The 24,563-nt window shown below is 32.0% G+C and overlaps 3 protein-coding genes across 7 annotated transcripts; all 3 read right to left on the bottom strand.

Annotated features, from left to right (window-relative positions):
• Positions 1-1,049: 1,049 nt before the first annotated feature.
• Positions 1,050-5,227, bottom strand: LOC113853950. The gene is made up of 4 exons (XM_027484690.1): positions 4,795-5,227; positions 2,343-2,626; positions 1,660-1,887; positions 1,050-1,557 (listed from the first exon to the last, which is right to left on the bottom strand). Exons 1-4 carry the CDS (start codon positions 5,213-5,215, stop codon positions 1,051-1,053), a joined length of 1,440 nt encoding a protein of 479 aa, XP_027340491.1. The 5' UTR covers positions 5,216-5,227; the 3' UTR covers position 1,050.
• Positions 5,228-13,407: 8,180 nt separating this feature from the next.
• On the bottom strand, positions 13,408-17,058 carry LOC113853951. Its single transcript, XM_027484691.1, has 7 exons — positions 16,512-17,058; positions 15,779-15,991; positions 15,506-15,646; positions 14,819-14,938; positions 14,641-14,727; positions 13,981-14,424; positions 13,408-13,670 (listed from the first exon to the last, which is right to left on the bottom strand). Exons 1-6 carry the CDS (start codon positions 16,845-16,847, stop codon positions 13,987-13,989), a joined length of 1,335 nt encoding a protein of 444 aa, XP_027340492.1. The 5' UTR covers positions 16,848-17,058; the 3' UTR covers positions 13,408-13,670; positions 13,981-13,986.
• A 3,050-nt stretch (positions 17,059-20,108) lies between these two features.
• Positions 20,109-23,258, bottom strand: LOC113854522 (transcription factor bHLH122-like). Of its 5 annotated transcripts, XM_027485540.1 has the most exons (8): positions 23,098-23,225; positions 22,414-22,934; positions 21,667-21,998; positions 21,381-21,551; positions 21,073-21,138; positions 20,927-20,995; positions 20,716-20,785; positions 20,343-20,571 (listed from the first exon to the last, which is right to left on the bottom strand). In XM_027485540.1, the coding sequence occupies exons 2-8, from the start codon at positions 22,919-22,921 to the stop codon at positions 20,513-20,515; spliced, it is 1,275 nt and encodes a 424-aa protein (XP_027341341.1). In that variant the 5' UTR covers positions 22,922-22,934; positions 23,098-23,225; the 3' UTR covers positions 20,343-20,512. The 5 variants fall into 5 exon arrangements, with proteins under 5 accessions (XP_027341342.1, XP_027341341.1, XP_027341340.1 ...); XM_027485539.1 differs by having other exon boundaries at positions 22,414-23,219; XM_027485542.1 differs by having other exon boundaries at positions 20,343-20,795; positions 23,060-23,217.
• Between the last annotated feature and the right edge of the window lie 1,305 nt (positions 23,259-24,563).

Here is a 24,563-nt window from a genome sequence, read left to right as displayed (position 1 = left end):
ACTAGATTATTAATTTACTTATTCAAACATTCACTTGATATAAATTTGGCCTTTTAAATTTTTATGATATTAAATGAGTCATCAAAATATTAAAATTAAAGATTGATAATCAATATCACCTAATTTCTTGGTCTACAAACCAAAAAACATTTAATATTAAGAAACTTCCACACAAAATGTGTGATTATTTTAACTCTATTAAAGGCTAAGCTTTGCAGGATTGTGTAGTAACTAGTAACCAATCTATTTGTAGCCAAATAAATCATGCTACCAATTATTATTACTGCACCGCCTCTTGATAGTAAAAGTTTACTGCATTATCTTCTTAGTTTATGTAAATGAATTGAAATGTCAAAGATTAGAGTTACATAAAGCAAAAGATAGCTAAAGTTTGTTTGCACTTTTGCTATTAGACTTTTCTTAGCCTATTAAGAATAATAATTTATTGAATGAATTTTGCCTATAAAATTCCATCTATGCACCATACAAATATTTGAGATTTCCTCCTCCTGTGCGTTAGTTTTGTGAGTTAACAACGTTCAATTTAATATCACTATTTAGCAAGTGGTCTAATTGGGTTGAGGTGCGGATGAACCAAAATAAAATTGGACAAACCAACTATCTTAGTTAAGTTACTTTGGGCCTAGCAACAAGTCTGTCATTCAGAATTCAGAATGAATCCATTGTAAGAGTACGTGAACCAACCATATCATTTTCAGCACTACTTAATCACAGAAAGGAAACAGTTACGAGATTTCTTTCACCAATTAGAGAACTAGAAATCATCTTGAGGCCACTTCGATAAAACTATTTTCACCCACTTCAATAATCTTTACTTTTCAAAAGAAATAATCTTCAACTGTCAGTTAAGAGAGAATCTTATCTTTTAATACTAAAAAATGTTTCATAACGTATTCTGAATGCTTTATTATTCTGCTTTTCCGTGAGGCAAAACAAGCTCTAGAAGGTTGAAGTATGAAACAATGTGCATTATATATGTACAATAACAAACTACAATTGCATAACCATCATTTCATAATTCACATGCGATCACACCCAGTTGCTAGATAAGGAAAAATCGTGGAATCTAAAAGAGAATTCGCCAGCTGTGTCTCTCTCAAGCCTAGACTGCGAAAGTTCAATGGTAATATCACTCGGTTCAGAAAGTTCAGGGGGCAATGGCAGTGCATGAGTTTTGTTTGGATGATATGTTAGTTGACCTTCAGAAGGTGCTGACAACACAGAAGAAGGCAGAACCTTAATTCTATTGCTTCCTCCACTTGAAGTAGCTAAAGCTCGGTCCCATAGAAAGAAGTGTAGGAGAATGGGAACTGTGGTGTGTCGGTGCAAGGAAAGTTTTTGGCTCACTGAAACAGTGTCATAACACCGAATGGCTCCGGTAGAAGAAACCATCCATGGAAGGACTTTTTGATTTGACACTCTTGAAACTACCAACAACCTACAAGTATCTGTTGCTAGTTTATACAGATTACTAAGGCCTGACCGAGTAGCTGGTACATTTTCTTGATTAATAACCGATGAGATGAAGATAAATCCCTGTAAATTACAAAACAGCTTATTAGTTAAAACTTTAAATAATATGATATGATGTGCTTAATTTAACCATGTATAGTATAAGGGTCATATCAAGAGTGTGACCTCTTCTGTACGACTAATGGCAAAACCAAGCTTTGAATCGTCCTCTTTTAGTTTAATTTCAATAGAAAATTCTCCTCCAACGGGAGCATACCATAGACGAACTGCTCTAACAACACCTATGTCTATTCCGTGATAATCTTCAAAGCCGTAAAGGCTTGCATTTGCCAGGTTAGCTAAGTCAGATAATGATCCTGCACTTACAGTGGAAGAAGCTGTCTCTCCCGATATCTGTCGCACAAATCAAAAGAAATCTCCATGTGTCATATTGTACAACAACAACCAGCAAAGAGCAAAGCAAAGATTCTCTCATGAAAAGAAATTAAAGATTTTCTTTATGGATAATGGACCTAAATTATGTTTCCTTAATTATGATCAACTGCAATATATATCGTGAAAGGTATAAAACATTATAACTAACACTTCAATTAACCATTTATGGACCTCAATATTAGTCTTCCTTCCAGCCTTTGAAATGGAAATTCAGTTTGTTGGCAAAACAAACATCCCCTCAAGGCCTTAGGAACCAACATTACCAAAAGTTTTGGGCTTGAAGCATAGATAATGCTACTATCTAATGTCGTAGAAGCTCTTAACCAATTCTTCCAAGCATAATCTCTGTAGTTAAATGCTCATGAATGGCACACCTGATTGAGTCTTATTGTGAATAGGGAGTGACTGTTTACCTTAGTTAGTAGGGACTCAGTTTGGATGTTCATGAAGACTATAGAAATCCCCGAAGCTTGACTTGCATTAAGCCATGCATTTGCCCTGGCTAGGGTGTCCTCTAGATCATTGTAGCGAGAAGCTACTCGATCTGAAGCTTTGGGAAGGAATAATATGGAAAGAAAGTTGCTAGAATTCGGAACTGATAGCATTTCCTGCATCCTCCTCTCCCATGAATACGAAACATATCCATCCTGTAGCTTGGTCCTGGTTAGCTCACTTACCATCCTAGTGCTCCTTGAAGCTGCAAATTGCAATTGTTCACAGATTAGATACGATCTGAGAAAGTAAAAGAGTAAAAGAAACTACAATTCCAGTGATGACCAAATAACTAGAGATTCTCAGCCAACAAAAGTGGGTAGATATTGAAACAAAGCGGCGCTACAACTTCCCAAAATAAATTATGGCGAGTGCAAGATGCATTAATTCTGCGTTGTTCTGAGTTTCAATCCTTAATCTTATTTAACCATACACAAGCTAATAATAATTCATTACAAGAGTGCATGTTCAAACTAGAATGTTTGATAAGACTCACAATGCTTTGTCATATGGTAAGATTACATTCTTGCAATAAAATTACAACTGACAAAAACTAATTAACTCTAACTTAGTTGCAAGGAGAGAACCATTAAATTAAAAACAATAAGCAGATGTTCAAGCTTAGTTCAGTATTTAAGGTGACAACATAACATAAATATTAAGCCTCATTGTAACATACAAATAAGAGTCTGCAACAAGAAGAAGACTCTTTTTAACATATTTTTTATTGTTAGTTAAAATTTATTAAATTTTTTTAAAATATATAAAAAACATTAATTTAATAGGAAAAAAGAATGCAACATATATAATTTTTAATTAATTTTAACTATTAAAAAATGTATGATTAACATTACTTTTTTTAGATTTTGTTCATGAAGTCAGTAATGCAAATCCATCACAGCTTATCTTGGAGCTGCATAATAAAAGTTTAACACGTAAAATAAGTTATTACTCCACGAGAAAGAACTCAAATTACATTACTTTTATTAAATGTAATGATTAGAGTCAAGTAAAATTATTAAATTAAGTTTAATTAACTCATAACATTTTAAAGAATATCGATAGGTAAAATCTGTGATGATTCATGAGACTACAATTAGTGGTACAGTATGTATGATGCTAGAAATCAGGGGATTTTGAAGTATTGCAAGGCAGAACAGCATTACGAAATCAAAAGGGGGTATTTTAATTCATTGTGAAGCTATCAAAGCTCCATTTCGTCATAATATACGATTATACGTTACACCAGATTAACAAAACCAATTTTATCACAATAGTAACAATGACTACTACGTGTCAATATACATTAATCAATCAAATGATAGCCAACAGAAATCCTAGGTCTACAGAATTTTCTTCTTTATTATATTTTTAATAAATTAAATATCTGAAAAGCTATAGAAAAAGCAGGAGGTAAGGGTCAACACTAGTTGTAAAGACTTCCATAATATTTCATGAACCAATTATCTCAAAAGTTTAAACTTTTAGGTGAAGACACTTAAACGATTTTGTGTGAAAAACATCGTTTCCTGAATCCATAGCAAAAAGGGAAAAAATAAAGAGAATTGGATGGACAGACCAATCGTCCTCATCATTGGTGACCTCACAAGAGGAAGTCACAGGTTTCACACAGCACGGTGCATGAATCTAACAAAGTTTGTAAATTTTAGAATAGTGCTATTTTAATTTAAAGTTTTCACTATACTTATTACAACAAAAAATGAAATATAGGATGAATGAATGATGTAATGGAGGGGGAAAAAAAAAGTTTTTCGAACATTTTAAATACAAATAATACTCTGACCCATAAAGAGAATTTAGTCCAATAAAAGGAGGACACTGTGTATATAACTGAGTATACTTAATTTTGAGTTATTAAATATAAATAAATGATTTGTAATAGTAAAACAAATAAATTGCAGTTGGATGAAAGAGACAAATGGACCTAATACACGTGCGGAAGATCCAACGTGGATGCAGAAGCGGGCAATTCCTTTCGTGCATTAAATACCTCACCAACGAATGCAGTGAGAAGCTAATCAAGCAAAACAACAAAAATATTGCAAAATTAATTTTTACTTTGTTAATTTTAATTTTAATTTTTAATTGTAAGAGTCCTCCTATACTTGATGAAAAAATGCATATCTTTCTTGTCTTAATAATTAGAATAAATTATAGATATATAAGATAGAAATTATTTAAATATTTAAAAATAAAATATTATTAACGTCATATACAGTCACAGAAAGTGAATGCGCCGTGTGAAAGAAAATTACGCCGCCATTGAAATGGCGGTGAAGAACTGTTCTGTTCCAAACGCACTGAAAAGTCAAAAGCAAACGGAAAAACCGAGGGAGGAGAGTAGTATAGTACCTTGAAGCCCGAAGCATTCAGCTTCGGTTCGATCCAAGAACCCGACCACATAATTCGGGTCACAAATCGACCGGAGAACCAACTGCTTCTTGGCGGCGAAATCGTTCGGCACAATACACGCCTGCAACTCCGCCAACTCGTCGGGTCCTCGCCGAACCCGAACCACAATGGATGTCTCCTTCTTCTTGTAAGCGTCGTTGAGAATCTTCTGAACGCCATTCTTCCCTCCCTTGATTGGCGACTTGAACCGGATCTGAGAGTTTGTGGAGGATCCGATCCGGAGCTCCTCGACGATATCACCGGTCTGGAGCATGTCTCCGCTCCACTCGTCGGCTTTTGAACTTCCTTTGAGACATTCGATTGAAAGCACTTTGGGATCTCTGCTCGGTGAATCGGAGCTGCTTTGAGATAATCTATCCATTCTCGTTTCATGCAAATTCCGCTGTGAATTCCAATCAAAGTAATTACTATTATATGTTATGAATATTGGTGCGAGTCAAAGAATCGAGGTTAACAATGGAAACACGATAATTCTGTGATTACATCAATAAAGTATCAGTAAAAAACTTTATGGAAAAGTATGTGAAGCATGCTTCAATTCCATGGTGTTGTAGACTTTGACCATTTTTCTTTCCATTGTTCTTTCCTGCAATGCAAGCTAACATTAATTTCGTATACCACCAAACATATATGAATATTCCACCATTTTCTTTTGTAAACATTAATTAATATCTTTCAATGATTCGTTAAAATTACTAATTATATTTATATATTCTTATCATACTTCTAATGTAATAAAGTGTTTATTTAATACATTTTAAATTAATATTTCCAGTAATAATCAGCCTTCTTACCAAAGATTAATTGCTTAATTTATTAATTCGACAAACAACTTGAATTTTCACATCTATTTCATTTTGAATAAACAATGACTACGCGTTTGACTTAAGGTTTTATAACTAGCGTTTTTTATCCATAGCATTCTTCTATACGATGATCCTTTTACGTTGCATAATATGATTATACAAACGATAATTTATTTGATGTTTTTGTTAAAAAGCATTGTGTGTCAAATGGTTATTGATGTATTAGTTTTATATGATAAAAACTAAACTAACTTAACACTTCACTGCTTAAGATAATAATTTTAATTGTTTTATTATAATCACAATTTTTTATGTAGCTGATATAATCAGACACTAAAAGTAAGAAATTGGCTTTTCTGGTAAAATTTAAGGACTATTGCATTAAGTTTGTTAACTGTCGTAATCTGAAAGTACTGATTATGAGTTACTGATTTTAGACTTCCAAAGTTGATAAATCAGATTAAAAATTGAGGGTACGTATTAACGATAATTTTGGAAAGTAGCAGACTAGCAGTCTAGTCGAAAATGATTATTATATTTTTTATTTTCTATATTTGTAAAAAAATTATTTATTAAATAATAATAATAATATTTTTAAAAATAAATAAATTTTTATTTACTATTTATTTTTAAAATATATATAAAAATATAACAAAGCTCACTTAGCGTGTAAAAGTAAACTATCATCTGACAAGTTAAGTTAATAAATTGTAATTGATATTGATAAGTTAGATTCAATAAATCATTAGAATATCCTTAACATACCACTTCACCAAGTATGACAGTGATCTTAACTTCAGTTGATTTAGGACACAGTCAAATGCCATATAACATTGATTAGATATTGCACAGAGTTCTTTAAAAATATGTACACTGTTTTACTCCCATATGAAAAAAGTGAATATCCACTTTTGTTTTTAATTTATATGCATTCGTCAATTTTATTTTTAAAGTTTTTAAAAGATTGTGTTAGTTTTAATATTAACATTAAAAAAAATCAATAAACTGAAAAGTTAACACGTTAGATGATATTGTATGGCATTTTCACGTCACTAAATTGAAAGATTATTATGCGATTCGAGACTATGTGGCCTACGACTCTACGAGCAGTAAAATTATTATGTACCATTATTGTCACATCACTTTTTCAACGCAACTTCTCACTCTTAGTGAAAAAAATCTTCAAACGCATTCTCAATCTAAACCTTCTCAGTTTGTAAAACTTGAACGACAAGATACCTAAATCCTTATTGAATTTTTCAAAATTCTTGTTCATACAAGACGCATACCCAAGAACGAGATTGAAGCATAAGATATTTTTCCATTTTATTCTTCTTGTTCAAGGTTCCACAAACTCAAAATTACTTGAGACATGTCCAAAAGCCTCGCAACATAAAACACAAGCACCAAGCCATGTTTAATGTGAGGATTTGGATCCCCTCATGTTCGATTTCGAACATGACGGTCATGTTCGCATATTTTTTAACATTCGCTTAAGCGAGTAAAAATTTCGCTTAAGCGAAAGTTAAAAAACATGCGAACATGACCGTCATGTTCGAAATCGAACATGAGAGGATCCTGGCGCTTAATGTGAACCTCTTGAAAAAGATGCATCTCAATAAAAAGAAAAGAGAAAAGATACAAAGTTAATGGATAGAAAAAGGAGGAAAATATATTTTGTTATTTTATATTGATGTTAAAGTTGAGATACAAAGTTTTCTTATATAAATCAACAACAAAATAACTAATAAAAATAACTAACAATTAATAAAAGAAAAATTTAAAATCTATTGTAATACCCTCCCTCAAAGTGAATTATGTATATCATACATGTTCAATTTAGATATAATGTTTTGAAAAGGAATTGATAGTAAAGCTTTAGTAAAAATATCAGCAATCTGATATGAGGATGAAATAAGAAATAATTGAAGTAGACTATATTGAAGTTTCTCTCAAGTCACATGACACTTAATTTCTATATGTTTCGTACCCTCATAGAGGGTTGAATTTTTGGCAATATGAATGGCAGAGCTATTGTCACAATACACAGCAGCAGGCTGAGAAGGCAAGATTTAAAAATCGTCAAGTATGTAACAATCCATTACAACTCACATGATAAATGAGAAAGGGCTCGATACTCGGCTTCAGAGATATCTAGAAATGGTGGATTGTTTCTTCGACTTCCAAGATACCAAGGTTGGATCAAGAAAAATACAGTAGCCAAAAACAGACCGACGAGATTCATTACAGTTTGCCCAATCTGAATAAGTAAAAGCAGCAACTTTGAAATCAAATTGAGAAGAGAAGAACAATCCTTTGGAAGGAGATCCTTTTAAATATCTTAAAATTATGGTAGCTACGTCAAAATAAGTCGTCATAGGATTTGAAACAAACTGATTAAACTGTTGGACAGTAAAGGAAATATCAGATCTTGTTGTAGTTAAATATAGCAATCGACCAATAAGTCTTCAATAGGTAGAGGCATCAGAATAAGGAGGTTCCATATTAGCAGAGAGTTTAATAGAAGAGTCTAAAGGTGTAGAAACATGTTTGCAAGCTAATAGACCAGCATCTTCAAGCAGTTCCAAAGTATATTTTCTTTGATTGATAACAAAACTAGATTTAGATCTTAAAATTTCAAAACCCAAGAAATATCACAGGTGACCAAGGTCTTTTATTTTAAATTCATAATCTAAAAATCTTTTTATACGAGTAATTTCAGTCATGTCATTTCCAACAAGCAAAATGTCAGTAACATATACTAGAAGTGCTGTAAAAGAATTCCCAAAAAGCTTGGTGAATAAAGAATGATCCAAGGCACATTGTTTATAATTCTGAGAAATAAGAATAGTAGATAATTTTGCATACCATTGGCAGCTAGCTTGTTTCAAGCCATATAAAGACTTATGAAGTCTACAAACCTTTGAGGTTGAAACATGTGAGAGACCAAGAGGAAGTTTCATATATACTTCTTCATGAAGGTCACCATAAAGAAAAGCATTATTCACATCCAATTGTTCAAGAAACCAACCTTTAGCAGCAGTAATTGCAAGCAAAATGTGAACAGTGGTGAACTTTGCTATAGGAGAAAAAGTGTCAAAGTAATCAATTCCATCCATTTGTGCATATTCTTTTGCAACTAATTGTGCCTTATATCGATCAATTGAACCATCTGCTTTGTATTTAATTTTGTAAACCTATTTACAACCTATGGGTTGTTTACCACAACAATGGACTAAGTACCAATTTAAGCAAGAGCATCTAATTCAGCCTTCATAGCATTACGCCAACATTCATCCTTGCAAGCTTGTTGATATGTAGTTGGTTTAGAATTTTTAATGATATTAAAACAAAAGTGTTGATAATGAGGGGAACACTTGGAATAACTAAGTACAAAAGATAAAGGATAGACAACTTTAGAAGAATTAGCTGCTGTAACATAGGAAGAATAATAACAATGGTAGTCCTTTAAATAAGTTAGACTGCGCTTAGAGCGAGAGGATCTTCTTAGAATGACTGATAAGGGTTCAGATTCTGTAATAAGCTCAAAGGAAGCTCTCATAGATGGAGTGGAATCTATCATAAGTGGAGAATCATCATTAATGATACTATCATTAAAGTTTAATCTTAGTGGAGTAGCTGTTGAAGGAGAATCGAAGCTATGGATGAAGGGGAACACATTCTCATAAAAAAGAACATTTATGCTAGTAAAAATTTGATGAGATAATAGATCATACAGAAGATATCCTTTTGTGCCATCCTTATAACACAAAAAGACTGACTTTCAAGCTCTTACATCAAACTTTGTTCTCTGTGTTTCAAGTGTACGAGCATAGGCAAGGCAGCCAAAGACTTTTAGATGAATTAAAGTAGGAGGTTCAAAATAAAGAAGTTCATAAGGACACTTATTTCCAAGTGAAGTTGAAGGAATCCTGTTAATGAGGTGAACAACATGTTTAACAGTAAAAGACAACATGATTTCTGGTGTTTGGGCTTGATGAAAAAGGGCTATTGCAATATTGAGAATATATTGATGCCTTCTCTCAACTACCTCATTTTGTGGGATGTCTCAACACAAGAGGTCTGGTGATGGATACCTTTATTGAGATAAAATTCAAGCATCATAAATTATGCTCCATTATCATTCCTAATACACTTAAGTTTTCTTTTGAATATATAGTCTAACCTCAGATTTTGATTTTAGAAGAATAATACAAGTAAATCTAGTGAAATCATTAACCATGATCAAGAAAAACTTGTGTCCCAAAATAGATGTAGTAGAATATGGCCTCCATATATCAACATGAATCAAGTCAAAAACATTATTGGTATGAGTTTCACTAAAAAAAAAAAGACAATTTTTGTTGTCTAGCTAAATGACATATATCACAAGGAGCAATTTTATTGTATGGAATAAAGGGAAACATATTGCATAGAAGCCTAAATTTGTTATCAGCAACATGTCCTATTATGAAATGCTATAAGGCACTCTCATCTAGATGGCATGAATTACAATTATTCAAAGTTAGAAGCAAAAATAGATTGATTGGTAGTATCAAGTACAAAAAGATCCTTGAACAATTTAGCTGAACCAATTCTCTTCTTGGCATAAATCTGCTGTGTTATGCAAGAATCATGATAAAAAGTGAGAGAACATTGTAAAGATTTAGCAAGTTTGCTCACAGAAACAAGATTTACTTGAAAAACTGACACATAAAAAATATCATGCAAAATTAAATCATTGAAAATTTTAAGTGCCAGATATGTTTGTAAGGACCTTTTGACCATTAGGAAGAGTAATAGCAATAGGTTTAATAGAATGATAGCTAGTAAAATTTTCAAGAATGAAAGTAATATGATCATTGACACCTGTATCTAAGAGCCAATAATTGGAATGTTTACTTGCTGCATTTACTAGACTTTTCTTTTGCACTATATTTGTTGCATGTGTGGAGGATGAACCATTTTTAGATTTTTGTAAAAGCTGCAAAATAACTTGATATTGCTCATGAGTGAAAGTAATATTATTGTTTCCAGTATTGGTTCCATTATCATATGTGTCTAATGAGTAAAATCTTCATAAGCTGCATTTATCTTTATATTTTTTAATTTTGTAACCTGGAGGAAAACCATGTTTGTAAAAACAAATATCAACAGTGTGATTACTCCAACCACAATGTGAGCAAATTCGCCTATTGTTATTGTTGTACTGGTTTCTTCCTTTACCTCTTCCTCTATTTTGAAAGTTATTTATTCCTCTGCCTTGTCCATAATGTTGTGGTGATTGTTTTGAATTAGCAGCTAATGCCTTTGATTCCAAGGTGATGTTATTGTCTCTTATATTCATCTAACTTTCTTGTTGTATTACTAAGGAAAAAACCTTGATAATAAGGGGTAAGGGATCAAAAAGCATTATTTGAGACCTGACTTGTGAATATTGTTCATTTAATCCCTTGAGAAACCGAATAACATGATCTTAATTCCTATAGATTTTAATCGTATTTATCATCCACAAGAACATGGTGTGATACATTTGCATTAAAAGGGAGGACGTAATTCATCTAATTCATCCCACATAACTTTTAATTAAGTGAAGTAATCAGTGAGTGTTTGTGTACCTTGATGACATTTGTAAATATCTTCTTGCAGATTAGAGATCTTGAATATATCTCCTTGAGAAAAACGATTTTTCAGGTCCTTCCATATCTCATAGGTTTTATCCATACAAGCAATAGAAGGAAGAATTAAATTTGAAATGAAATATTACAACCATGATACAACAGCGAGATTGCATCTCTCCCATACTGGATACATAGGATCAAATTCTGAAGGTTCTTTAAAACTTCCATCAATGAACTTTAACTTGTTCTTTGATCTTAGAGCAAGCTTCATCAACCGAGCCCAAGAATAGTAATTTTTGTTATTTAGAAGAGGATTAACAAGCACCACAATTGTGTTTTCATTATTGTTGAGATAATAAGGATTTAAAGAATTGGTATTGTAATATGCAAATTGATGTGTAGGTGTTCCTGAACTTGCCATAATCGTTGGGTGAACAAGAACTCTATAAATCTTGAAGAATGAGAATGTAATTTTATGAAAACATGTTAGTTCTAGATACCATCTTGAAAAAGATGCATTTCAATAAAAAGAAAAAAGAAAAGATACAAGGCAAATAGATAAAAAAAAAAAAGAAGAGAAAAACATATTCTATTATTTTATATTGATGTTAAAATTGAGATATAGAAATTTTTTATATAAGTCAGCAATAAAATAATAAATAAAAGTAACCGACAATTAATAAAAGTAAAATTTAAAATTTATTGTAATAGAACCATTTTTCATGTCTTATTCCCAACCTCTCCAACTTCATTGCTTTGAAACTTATCTTTTTGTCTCAAAGTGATTTTTTTTTGCGAAGTTCCTTACAATTGTAACATCATTTTTTTCTTACACTCAGTCTCGATCAATCTCATAAAAACATCTTTGGCATTCTTAATGACCATCACATAACTTTTCTTTGGTTGTACTCGTCTTGATCTATTCCACAACAATTTCCAAAATTTCTATTTTAGTCAACCATTTAACTTGATTCGTTTCATAATAACTTCTCTAGCAAAATTTCTCTTTTCGTCAACTATTTTGCTCACTTTTTCACTCTCCATCTTAACAAGAACATTTTCTCTATCTGCATTCTCATTGCAAGCCTTTCAAACTTACAAAGCAACGTCATTTTATTCTTTGACATATTCATTTAATACGTCAACTCGTTATCCTATTAATTATTTTTAACGTTGCTTAACAACAATAATTAATATAAATAATAATTTTAAGGATTAATGTAATATTTTAAAAAGCTTAGGAACAAAACTGATGAACACATGCAAATTTAGGGATGAAAGTGGTAATCACTTGTAATTTTTTATAAAGAAAACCTAAATTGGAAATTCTTTAATATTTGAAAAATTGTATTCATTCAATAGATATTTCCTCATAAAAGTGTGTTGACTCTAGAAACTGGGCGATGAATGCAGTATCCGCCGACAAAGAAAAGGCGTGTACATACGTGGACTGAGTCTGACTGGTGGGAAGCTTCTCAAAACGTTGGACCAAATGAAATTCGTATTGCAAAGCGCAGCCACGCCCATATGCTTGTTGCGCACACCTCAATCCATTTTGCAGACCAGAAGAATTAGGGAATAGTTGACCCCCTAAAAAAAAGGAATATATTTTATAATATTTTTATATAATTTTCTTATTATTTAAAATTTATAAAAATATGAATAAATTATTAAACTAAGAATGAAATTTAAATATTTTTAAAATTTAATTATTAATAAAAATATGTTTAAAATTATATTCTGTTGACACTTCTCTTTTATTTATTTATATATATATATATATATATATATATATATATATAAAGAAGAGAAGATATTTTTATATTAGTATAAATTTAAAAATTTTTATATTTAATTTATATTTAACAGTAATAAAATAATAAATTATAATCAATTAGATGTTAGGTGAATAAAAAGTTTCAGATCAAACATGTTCAGTCCTTTTCTACTTTTGGACTATAAAAAAGGAAAAATATGAGTCAATAAAATAAGTGTCATTCGAAAACCCAGAAATATGAATTTTTTAGGAGTTTTAAGCCAGTTAAGCTTCACACGACATCGAGGTTTCACTCGTTTCAGCTTCTTCAATCACATGATAAACAAATGGACCATCGATCGACCAAATTTAATGACCAAAACAGTCCATTAGGATATTTATAAAACAAATAAACATCCGTTACACAGCACTTACTAATAACTACATTTGAATAAAATAAAATCCCTATGCTGCGATCTGCAATTATCAATCTAAACCATAATGTGCAATAAGTATTTAAATAGTATAGACGCCTTGAGAGTATTTACCATCTTATGTTTGACACGATCGCATTGGCTAATTGCAGAACATTAGCGCAACCTGTCCCCTCCGACCTACATTTCCCACAGCAGCCTACAAAGAGAAAAAGATGGCGAAGTCACCTCTTAATATAAGACGATTTCAATCTAAAACGAGAAACCAAAAAGATGTATTTATTCGTGGCACTAGTTGGTGACTTGGTGCTTAGTTTATGTAAAAAAAATTTTGGATCATGTGAAGAAATTTGCTGCTTTTGATAATATATTTGAAGCTTTGATGCCAAGATTCTTAGCTTCAAATTCAGCGTCAGTCAGTCAGAGGAATAGTTGAGGATCAAAATACAGTGAAATAAAAGTTATGGCAAATTCAAGTAACAATGTTGACATGATTCTAGATTACTTACTCATTACTATACCCATTTCTTATGTGCAGTCGCACCCTTGTCTCCATTAAGAGATCGTCTTCTATTCTTTTTTAAGTCTCCACGAGCTGACAATTGCTTTTGGCCTGAAGAAGATGCATTAGGTTTCCGGCCAGTTGAAACTTCTTTGTGAGGACTAAGGGATCGAGATTTGGAATGACGTTCAGAAACTCTCTTTGATGAACTGAAGACTTTTGCTGGTGCAGGTTTCTGATCAATTGTGGAAGCAGAACCCTGATTCAGGACATTGACATCACCCGTAAGGTCTGGTGCAATGGAGGTAGGAGAACAATCTGAATCAGAAGATGAGGAGCTAGTGGTGCTATCCATATCATAAATGAGGTTATCGGTCATGTGCGGCAATTGATCGCCATTTGATCCGCTGGTAGAGAAAGAGGGTCTGCGAAGTCTTGAAAGCTGCACAACCTGCAGTTAATTGCGAAAGAGTCAGTTATATAAGAAACATTTGAAATTTGTAGATAAGAAACTCTTCTTGTTTTGCAATCCTTTGAGAGCATATAGTAATTTAACGTATACTTATAATTCAAATTACTGGGTTTGGCTTCTTATCATGCAAGACATCAAAGACCAAACCGGTGCGTCCCAATTTTGTTTATTACACCTTGTATAGCTGCATCTTACCGTTTGTTCTAGAACCACCAAGTCTTTCTTTAATTTTGAAATTGTTGAATTCTTCCTCCGTACGATGTCTTCTAATTCAGCAACCCTCTGTTTTAAATACCAGAGTAATGAGTGGATTAAAACGGGAAAAAAAGTTGCAAATTATCATCTCCAAGGATAAAATGCAGATGAGTATTACCTTGTAATTGGCAACCTCAGAAGAGTTCAACAGTGTGGTTAGCTCCTTTATCGTGATATCCTTCTCTTCACAGTCCCTCTTAAGATTATAAATATCTTGTTCCTCAGCTAAGCTGTTTAACTGGGGATAACAGAATGCATGATAAAGGAATCCGAAAGGAAAAGAAAAGAAAATGTATATTCGCAATTAATATTCAAATGATGATGGAACTAATATAACACAAGAAAACCTGAAAAAATAATATATAAAAAAAAAGAAAGCAAGAAAGTAGAACCAACTATCAATACAATTTTGTAATTACAATTAACCATGTCCAATACAACAATATAGTTAAACAATTAGTATTAATTATCCTGGTTCCCATTAAAGTCCAGGACTTAGAATGAAAACAAGCTACAAAAATATTTGATGCTTTTCATCTCTGACATCCTTATTACAGAAAAATCATTATCAAGATCACATAGCCTTAGAAAAACATTCCACTAATCTGTTCAATCAAAATTGAAAAGAAGAAACCAATTTCTTCAAAAAGAATAACGTCACCATTTAACTAAAAGGTAAACATTTACAAAATTACACATATTCCGTGCAATCAAATGTTGATGCTACTCAAGGTGCTTAGATGAAAAGTTGGTCCCTTTGCTCGTATAGCACCCCCAACAAAGATGAATCTGAAGAAAATAGTACCTGAATATCAGCAGCAGATGTGACACTTGAAGCCCAATCTGACAAGTCAGACATTCTTCTCTCCTCTTGTTCTTCATTAGAGAAGGGCATCTTATACTGGAGCACTTCATTTCCACAGGAGGCTCTTGTAACAGAGGCACCCTGCAGACAAAGTCAATGAGTGATCAAAGCCAAGTTGTTGTGTGTTAGGGAATATGCACCGTTATAATTGCGCCGCAACATCAAAAGAAAGCAATGATAGTATAATCAGCGTAAGTAAGGATGAGCTCTTACCATCAATTCATCAAAGAAAGCAGAGTGCTGTTCACAATGCCAACAACCACAATCAACAAACTTAATTTTCTCGGTGCCAAAAGTTTCATTCAATTCCAACTCTCTATCCTTGGTGGGTGACTTATCGATGGCGGTAGTTGAATGCTCTTTAGAACTATTAACCAGCTCGCAGAGATTGTCAAGCTTCTGCTGCATGCTAGACAGAACCTGATCCTGGCAAATAGTAATAAAATGATTAAATACAACGATATCACTTTTTTTTTGTGATAACAAATTAGACAGACAAACAAGCAAAGAAATTTATATTACAAATAATAAATCAAAAACACCATTGCAGACCAGCAAAGAAACAGCCCCATGTTCAACAAAAGTAGAAAAATTGGAGTAAACACAGATTACTAAAAATCAACATAGAGAATCCTAGCCCTTTTTGCAACAGTAAAATCACAAAAAAACTTTAAAGTGATAGAATCATTTTTTCAAAGGGTATTAAGCAGCAGTGCATGTTGCATACATTAGAACCGAGCATTGATTTTTGAAAGCGGAAACCGTAACGGTAATCCAATTTATTGCCACGAAAAATGAACGCTAGCTACAATTGAGTGACCCCAACTAAATATGTGTAAATTATTAAATTGAAAGTGAGTTGAGTACAAAGAAATCGACTCCATTCACGTTACTATCATATGCACTAAATTAATTGAAGTGAGAAATGCAAATTTAGGGACCCTACCCTTAGTTCAACGGACTTTTTGAGGTGACATATCTGAAGGTTCTTTTGGGAGTGTGCAACGGCAGCACCAATGACAGCCACTATGAGGAACCTTTGAACGGGAGGGAAAAGGTTCCAAGCCAGGGCTTCCTCTGCGCTTAAGCCGCCACCGATGGTTTGCGCCGAGCTGGCTTCATCGGCGTTAAGTATCCGTCCCTGGAGTGATATCCACGCCACCGGCTTCGCCGAGGAGACAGGGCGGCTCGGCTCAGCGAATGTGGCGGAGAGGCGGCGCCGGGAGGTAGAGAATGAAGCTACGGTTACGACGAATGGAGATGGTGGAACGTCATCGTCCATGGGAGCGTGGTTGAAACGACACGCAGCGTTTCAGCGTTTGGTTTTATCGGTGCATTCAAACATTTGAAATTGAGAGGGAAACAACAACATAATAATAATAATAATAAGCAGTGATATTGTTATGCTCCAAGACAAAACGGAGAAATGGTGAAAATTCGATGCAGACAAAACTTACATCCCCCAAACAATTTTCTTTCCTGTCTCTGTTTACCCTATTTCTCCGATTTTTTTTAAGAAATATATTTTAAATATTTAAATATTAATGCATAAGAATATGTTTGAATGATAATTTAAGTATTTATTTAATATTTTTTAATACTTAGAACGGTATATCATAAATTTAATTACGAAATTTATAACATAAATTGAAAATAATTTATTTTAGTAAATTATCTAATTTTTTATCAAAATAACTTAAAAAGGACGTAAAAAGGACGTAAATTGTTATTGTAAACTTTTCTAAACATTCTTGAAACTTTTTTTAAAAAAATTGAACCTATATTTTTATCAAAGATAAGAATATAAATAAAAAAATTACATTTTGTATATATAAATTTATGTGTGTAATTAATTTAGGTATTAAAATTTTAAATCATAAGAATAAAAATATATTTTAAAAATATGCATTTTAAAATTAGAGTATGTTATATTTAAATAATAAAGTATGTAGTGTTGGAATAACATACTCTTATTTAAATATAAAGGTGTAGCAGTAAAGCCTATATTTTATTTGGGTTGGAGAAAATCTTTACTGCTTTTATTTACAACTCTAATAGATAATAATTATGATATTTTATTTAAATAATTATTTTGTATGAAAAAACTTTGTTTTTTACTTCTTATATTCTTCTCAATCAAAACACTAACTAATAGCGTTATTCTTTCATTCTGTTGTTTTTTTGTTATCATTAGTAAGTATATGTGATTTAAATGTTTATTTTTTGCTAATGAGAGATAATTATAACCTAGGACAATTGTTAGATTTACAAAAAATAATGTTTTTATTTTATCATTATCTTACCTTTTATCCTCTATAATATAATCAAATACTTGTAAATACATTTGTATGAAATCTCTTATTTTTTCTTTTCTACTTCTCCTCTCAAACAAAATAATAACTAAGAGTGTAAGGACTTGACTGTTTCTATTTTTATTTTTATTTTTTAAAAATTATATTTTAAAAAAACATTTAGAAAATAAAACTTATATTAACAAATAAATTTTATTTTAGCTTACTTTAAAAATTTGTATTTAAAAAATAAATAAACAAGCTCTAATTCTTTCATTAGCTTTTTTTTTTCTTTAATAGAATCATGCTTTAAATTACATGCTTACAAATCATAACTGCAAGACACTTGTTTGGTTTACCAAAAGAAAAAAGAGTGTTTTTGTGACAGATGCATGCTTAATTTTTATTTACAAATTTACTATTTATTTTTAATATAAAAACTCGTTCCTCGCTTTTGAGAATTTCATAGTTTATACACAAGATCAAACAATAGATAATACATCAAAGGTATTTTTAACTACTACAACGACAATTTTCATGGCGCCAATTTGATAATTTTAAAAATATCTATTACATATTTTATCATCAATAATTAACATTAAAACATAAAAATCATAAACATTTTAAGTTTTTGTCTTTTTAATTAATTTTAGTTTTTATTTATGTATAATTATATGATCTAAATTAATTATTATGATTACATTAAAAAAATTATTTTTATTAAATGCACCATCAGTAAATAGATTAAAAAGTATTGTTGATCAAGCCGTTATTAAAAAAAATTGAATAAAAAGCATTGTTAATAAATTAAAAATATTCTTAGGCCTAAATCCAAGCCTTGGCCGAACTTAACCAACCAATTCCTCTTTGCAAAAACGATAAATACTTATTCACAATCAAGATCAATTTTTTTTCCTAGATTGTGTCACCTATTGTTGTTTTTTTAATCTAACTTTATATAGTTTTTAAAATAGAATAATTAAAACGATTTTTCTATCATGTATTAAGAATATAAATAATAATTTACGTACAATGTATTCTTTTATTAAAAATGAAATGATATCATGAATTATTAAAGCAATAACATTATATACTATAAATTTTAGTAAAAAATTATTATTTTTTATCACATTTAATAACAGATGGATTTAGCAATTAAACATGTTTAGTTTATTAAAACAATTATTGAATGGAATCAGAAGAAAAATAGTTAAAATTGATAGAATAATATGATATCGATATAAAGAGAAGAGAAAATGAGTTCAATTTATAGAATCTCTTTCCCTTTGTAGGACGTAACATGGGTGAATTGGTATATTATGAATCCGTGTGCTTTGACATATTCAGATGAGCCCCGCCCCCAGAAAAAGAGATTAATAGAAACGAAAGCACAAATTTGCAAAAGACGCTTGCAAGTTGCAGGCAACGCACCCCATCCCCATCCCCATCCGAATCAATAATAATCGAAAAAGACTGATTCATTCAACCATTTTACATGCCAAAGACTTGGTTTAGCAGCTACGAAAAATCAAAAATCAAATGAAGGGTAAGAAACGTTAACTTCACACATCTAATAAAGTTTTATTTTATATAACCTTATGATAATAATGAGCAAAAATTGATCAAGTTGAATTTTGAATTATTTGTACATTGTTGTGAATTGTTTATTTCCATTAATAGGTTGATGCAGGTACCTACCTCCCTCAACGCTGAGTGACATCATATGTGACATGGCATTCACTTAAATGAAATTGGACCCCACATTTGGACCAACAGGGATATGCTGACTCGTCCCGTCCATTGCTTCCAGCTGTTCCATATCCATCGATATTTACTTTTTCTCTCCAAAGCATATCGATTCCCAGTAACTCAAAACCCATTTCATTTTCCTCTTTCGCCCATCCATCCCCAACTATATTCTCTTCTTCTCCCTGTTCATTTTAGTTATCAGACAATTCAAGTGACTCAACACATTCCACCAAATCAAAATAATACATGTCTGTTTTTCCCTTTAATAAAACTTCCCTAATGCGGCACCAACAACAATAGTAAATTAACTCATTTTAGAAGTTGAGCAAACGTGTCATTTTGTGTTTTTTTAATCTAGCCCATTTAAATATTATGAAATTTATTTGTTAATATCTTTAAATATCATTGGTTTTTCGTCAAGTTTATGTAAATATATATAAAAAAATCATCTAAATATTAAAAACAAGTAAATGAAATTGGATTTTTAAAGGACGAGAAATTTAATGAATCTTGAAAACTAAAATAGTCGAATAGAAATTGGCGATAGATAGCATCCAAAAATCAATCCTCATAACAAGGAAGTTGCACCATTCATAAATGGCTTGAGATAATGAAACCCCAAAAATGGATATGACAACCACCGTATTGGCTTTATCGAACACATCTAGAGGAAAGAAAACGGTAAACCTCACATTTACTGTATAACCAACGAAACCATGTCGGTCTCGGCCCCCCCATGTTTCCTATGCCATTCATTGTGAAACCAAACACGTACGTTAATGCAATACCAATAAATTTTCTCATTTTTCCATCCCCTAAAATGGGGTCTCCAATGGCGTAAACTTACAAGTTACAACATCAACTTTCTACACACACGCTTTGCTCATGCACCATCAAAAGTCAACTTTTATAAGCGATTTTTCTCCCCCACCTCCGCAACCGTTGAAGAAGTGGCACACTCGCACCCTACAGCTACATAAATTTATCTTTATCCCCTTTTTTTTAATACATGAAGGGCCAAATAAATTTATCTTTGTAAGTGCAGAAACATAGAAACGCTAATTATCTTCTAGATTCTAGCTTTGCGACCAAATTATTGCTAATATGTACATATATTAAGTTGGTCTTCTTTGCCGTTATTGTTGCTGCTCTTTTGAACACGTACACTTAGAGTGACAATCTGAAAGTGTCTATATATATATATATATATATATATAGACGAATGTGGGAAGAAAGTGAGTGATTAATGGGTAAAATGCCACAGTAATAAATGACATATTGACTTTGTTGATAATTGATAAAAGTTGGCTTTTCGAAGTACCTGAACTTGCTTTTGAAGATCTTTGATGTAATCAACGGCCAAATCCAACATGTCTGCTGTGTTAGTTTGCTACAAATGGGAGAGAAATAACGTTATGCCACCACTCTCCAGTATCAACACACACCATGATGTCTCAGTACTCTTACCTTGTCCATGTTTGGGACCAGATCTTGTAGTTTCCTCATACGCTCACTAATTTTAGTTCTTCTAACCTGAAGGAATTTTTAACAAAAATAACCATTAATAAAAAAACATTACTCCACTGTGGATACCCACCACTTGCTCTAATCATTCCTTATTAGCATCCAATAAGTAACAATGTAAACTGTTTGATGCTTTCCAAATTGAGAAAAGTGATGTGGGGAAATCAGGTTGTCTACTTTAGAATCAAGAATGAAGTACAAGTGAGGATAGAAAAAGGGGAAACATTTGGTTACAATAAAATAAATCGTACCCTCTCTGCAATGCTTCTTGGATGAGTGGCACAGCCCCGTTTGGCACGAATTTTGCATGGGACAGAATCTGAGAACTGCAGAAACTTTTCAATGGCTGCCATTTCAGCTGAAGTATTTGGCAAACTCAAGTGATGGGCCAAAGGAGTAGGAGACTGTCCTCCAGTTTCATTCTGATTAAAGACAACAAAATCACGTCAATGACATTCCACTGACAAACATACATAAGATAAGACCAATGTCAGATATATATAATACTACATAATAGAATTACTACTATTATTCTACCTGAGTCTCAGCTGCATTTAAACCAGAAAATGGTTTTGCATCGTTTTCTCTAAATCTTTTTAGACCACTAACATTGTCAGATATCAATGCAGAATCATCCCAAGGACCAACTTGGAAACCTGTGATAAAATCGTTACCGTGGCTTTCAGCAAAAGCTTCACTGTCTGGATTATTCTCTCTATTGACTTTATCCCCAATTTCAGCTATTGATGACATTCGCCCTGACGAGTAGTTTTGCGGATTCTTCAACCTCTTTGCAGTAGAAAATTTCGCTTCTTCGATAGAGTTATTAACAGCCCCTAAAGTTCCCATGCCTCTTATAACATCATAGCCTGCCAATTAAGCTTGCATAACGTCATTATGACAACCTACAAACCTATTATTCAGTGTAAACAAATACAAAGATTGGGGCAAATATGATACCAAATACCCCAATTAGCCCAAACCTAGTCCAACATAAATTGGCTTTTCCTTTTTCATCACTGATAGGTTTAACAACAAATAATAATCAGAAATTTTCAAATTTTGGTGATTTAACAGTAGTGTAAAAAAAAAAAAAAAAACTTTAAATTTGGGCATGAAAAATTTTGAATTAGTATTTTTCCAAGAAAAATTTTATTTTTATTTTTATTTTTTTTCTAAGTAGAAAAAGAAATTGGGTATGCTATTGTACCTTGTAAGAAAAAAAAATTCAACAAAAATAGTAAAAAAAAACATAAAGGAAAATAAAGTGGATACACAACATACCATTTTCAATGTTAATTTGGGAAAATAGTCCTGCTGGTGAGCTACTATGTCTGATAAGATTGGAATGATTTCCACCACCGGTCTTCATCTGCGTCTGCGGCAACCGATTAACTTCCATTGAAAACGCGTTTTGATTTGGCAAAGGTGGTCTTGCTGAGCTTTGATAAAAAGTCTGAGAAGCAGAGTTATAATTATCAATACTATTACTCTGCTGGAGAACCACGTGTTCATCGCTGATGACCTGTTCCTGCTGCTGGTTAATCTCTTCCTTAACTGCAGAATCAGTAGAGAGTTTTTGATCGAGTGCTTCCTCTGCTGCACCTTCACCGCTTAAACTGTTCATGAAGCGTGAGAAAACTCGCTCTGTTTCGGGGCTAGAAGGTCGATTGAAAATGTGCTCGTAGAACTCACGGTCAATGATGTTGGTGAAATACGAACTCGGCGCCGATCGGTATCGCGTCAAACCTGAAGAATTTACCTGCGGCTGTTGCTGAAGATCTGACTCCATTGTTTCACACGTGCTGGATAAGAGAGAGAAAACAGAAAAGGGTTGGAAAATGAAAACCCAGCAATTTTACTCAGATCTATATGAACCCAAAATCGGATAAGGAAGTAAAAAGAAAAAAGGTGGCGGAAAAATTATAACTTGTTTTTTTGGTTCTTCAAGTGAATCACTCAACTCACGGGACGATTGGCAGCAAAAGCAACAGCTGAGTTATTTTTTTTCTATTTTTTCTTTTTATTTGTGTTTATGTTGTGATTAGGGTGGTGGAGATGGTAGCTGTGGGCTTTAAGAGAGAGAAAGAAAAGAGTTGTTTTTAAATAATAATAATAATAATAATAATAACAATAATTCCTCTCTCTCTCTGGTTATGCAGTGCAGCCGATGAAAAGCAAAACACAGCCATAAATCTTCGGTTTCAGATTTAGGATGTTGCGTGACTGATTTTACCATAATGCCCTCTTTTAGGAAGAAAAAGAATATGAGGGTATCAGACACTAGTGCAGTTCCGAAGAGAGAAAGCGAGAAAATAAATCCAAATTTTTAGTTGATAAAATGGGAAGGGTACGAGGTGAAATGACTTTATTACCTCCACTGTTGTTGTTACTTGTTATGCTGCACTGCACCATACACAATAATGCAATGTGTGCATAAAAAGTGGATGCAATTATGCCTAACGGATCACACTTCATTCTTTAACATTCTGGGAAAATTTTAAATCTAAGTTACCTCTGTAATTACACTTAGTTACCCCTCCTACATGAGTACCATCATGTTTATTTCATAACAAGTACAAAATTCATATGCATGCATTCATTGTGGAACTCGATTCCCTCCTTTAACTAAGGTGCAGTTCTAAATCTGACGGTGGTTAATTTTCAAAGCGTTTTTTCATAACTTTTAATAAAAAATTGGAAAGTTAGTGCAGTTAAGAGAAAACTTGATTCGAATATTATGGAGGCAGTGTGGCAGCTGTCCCGGGATTTTTTATGCGATGCATTAAATAACACTACAATACAACCAAGCACTTGTGTATGTTCATCCTTTCTGTTGCCAAATTAACCAAAGAAACCTCGCCACAATGTAACTCATGTCTCACATGAAAGACTTAGAACATAAAAAACATGATTAAGGTTATTTCTATTTATTTAATAATATTCTTTTGTACTAATAATATATGAAAATTATAACTCTTGATTACGTATCTTTCCATATCTTTATTTTTTAAAAATATTTAATAAACTCAAAATATATTATGAGTATTGAGTATTTATTCACAATTTGAAAACGTCTCATTCAGCCAAAATAAAACAAAAGTGGTTAAAATGTGTGGCTAATCACTAGTTAGACGTAAGGATGACAGTTGAGAAGGTATTATAGCATTATAATTTTATTTAAGATAAGTACCGCTATTCTTACTCGTACTTGCGTGGATAATCATTTTAAGGGTCTATTCGTGAACATTATTATTATTATTATTATAAAAAAAACAATTTAATTATGAATTTTAAAGCGTTTTAAACAAAATTCTTTGACGTAATTGGAAAATCATTTTTAACAATTATTCATACTCAAGTTTAATCTCAGTGAGTAGATAAACATCTGATCAATTTAAATTTTTTTTTTTTGTAAATATCTATTAGGTATA

Source organism: Abrus precatorius, unplaced genomic scaffold (assembly GCF_003935025.1).
Source record: "Abrus precatorius isolate BTA unplaced genomic scaffold, Abrus_2018 Scaffold11, whole genome shotgun sequence".
Classification (NCBI taxonomy): domain Eukaryota; kingdom Viridiplantae; phylum Streptophyta; class Magnoliopsida; order Fabales; family Fabaceae; genus Abrus; species Abrus precatorius.
This window is presented reverse-complemented; position numbering and strand designations above follow the sequence as displayed.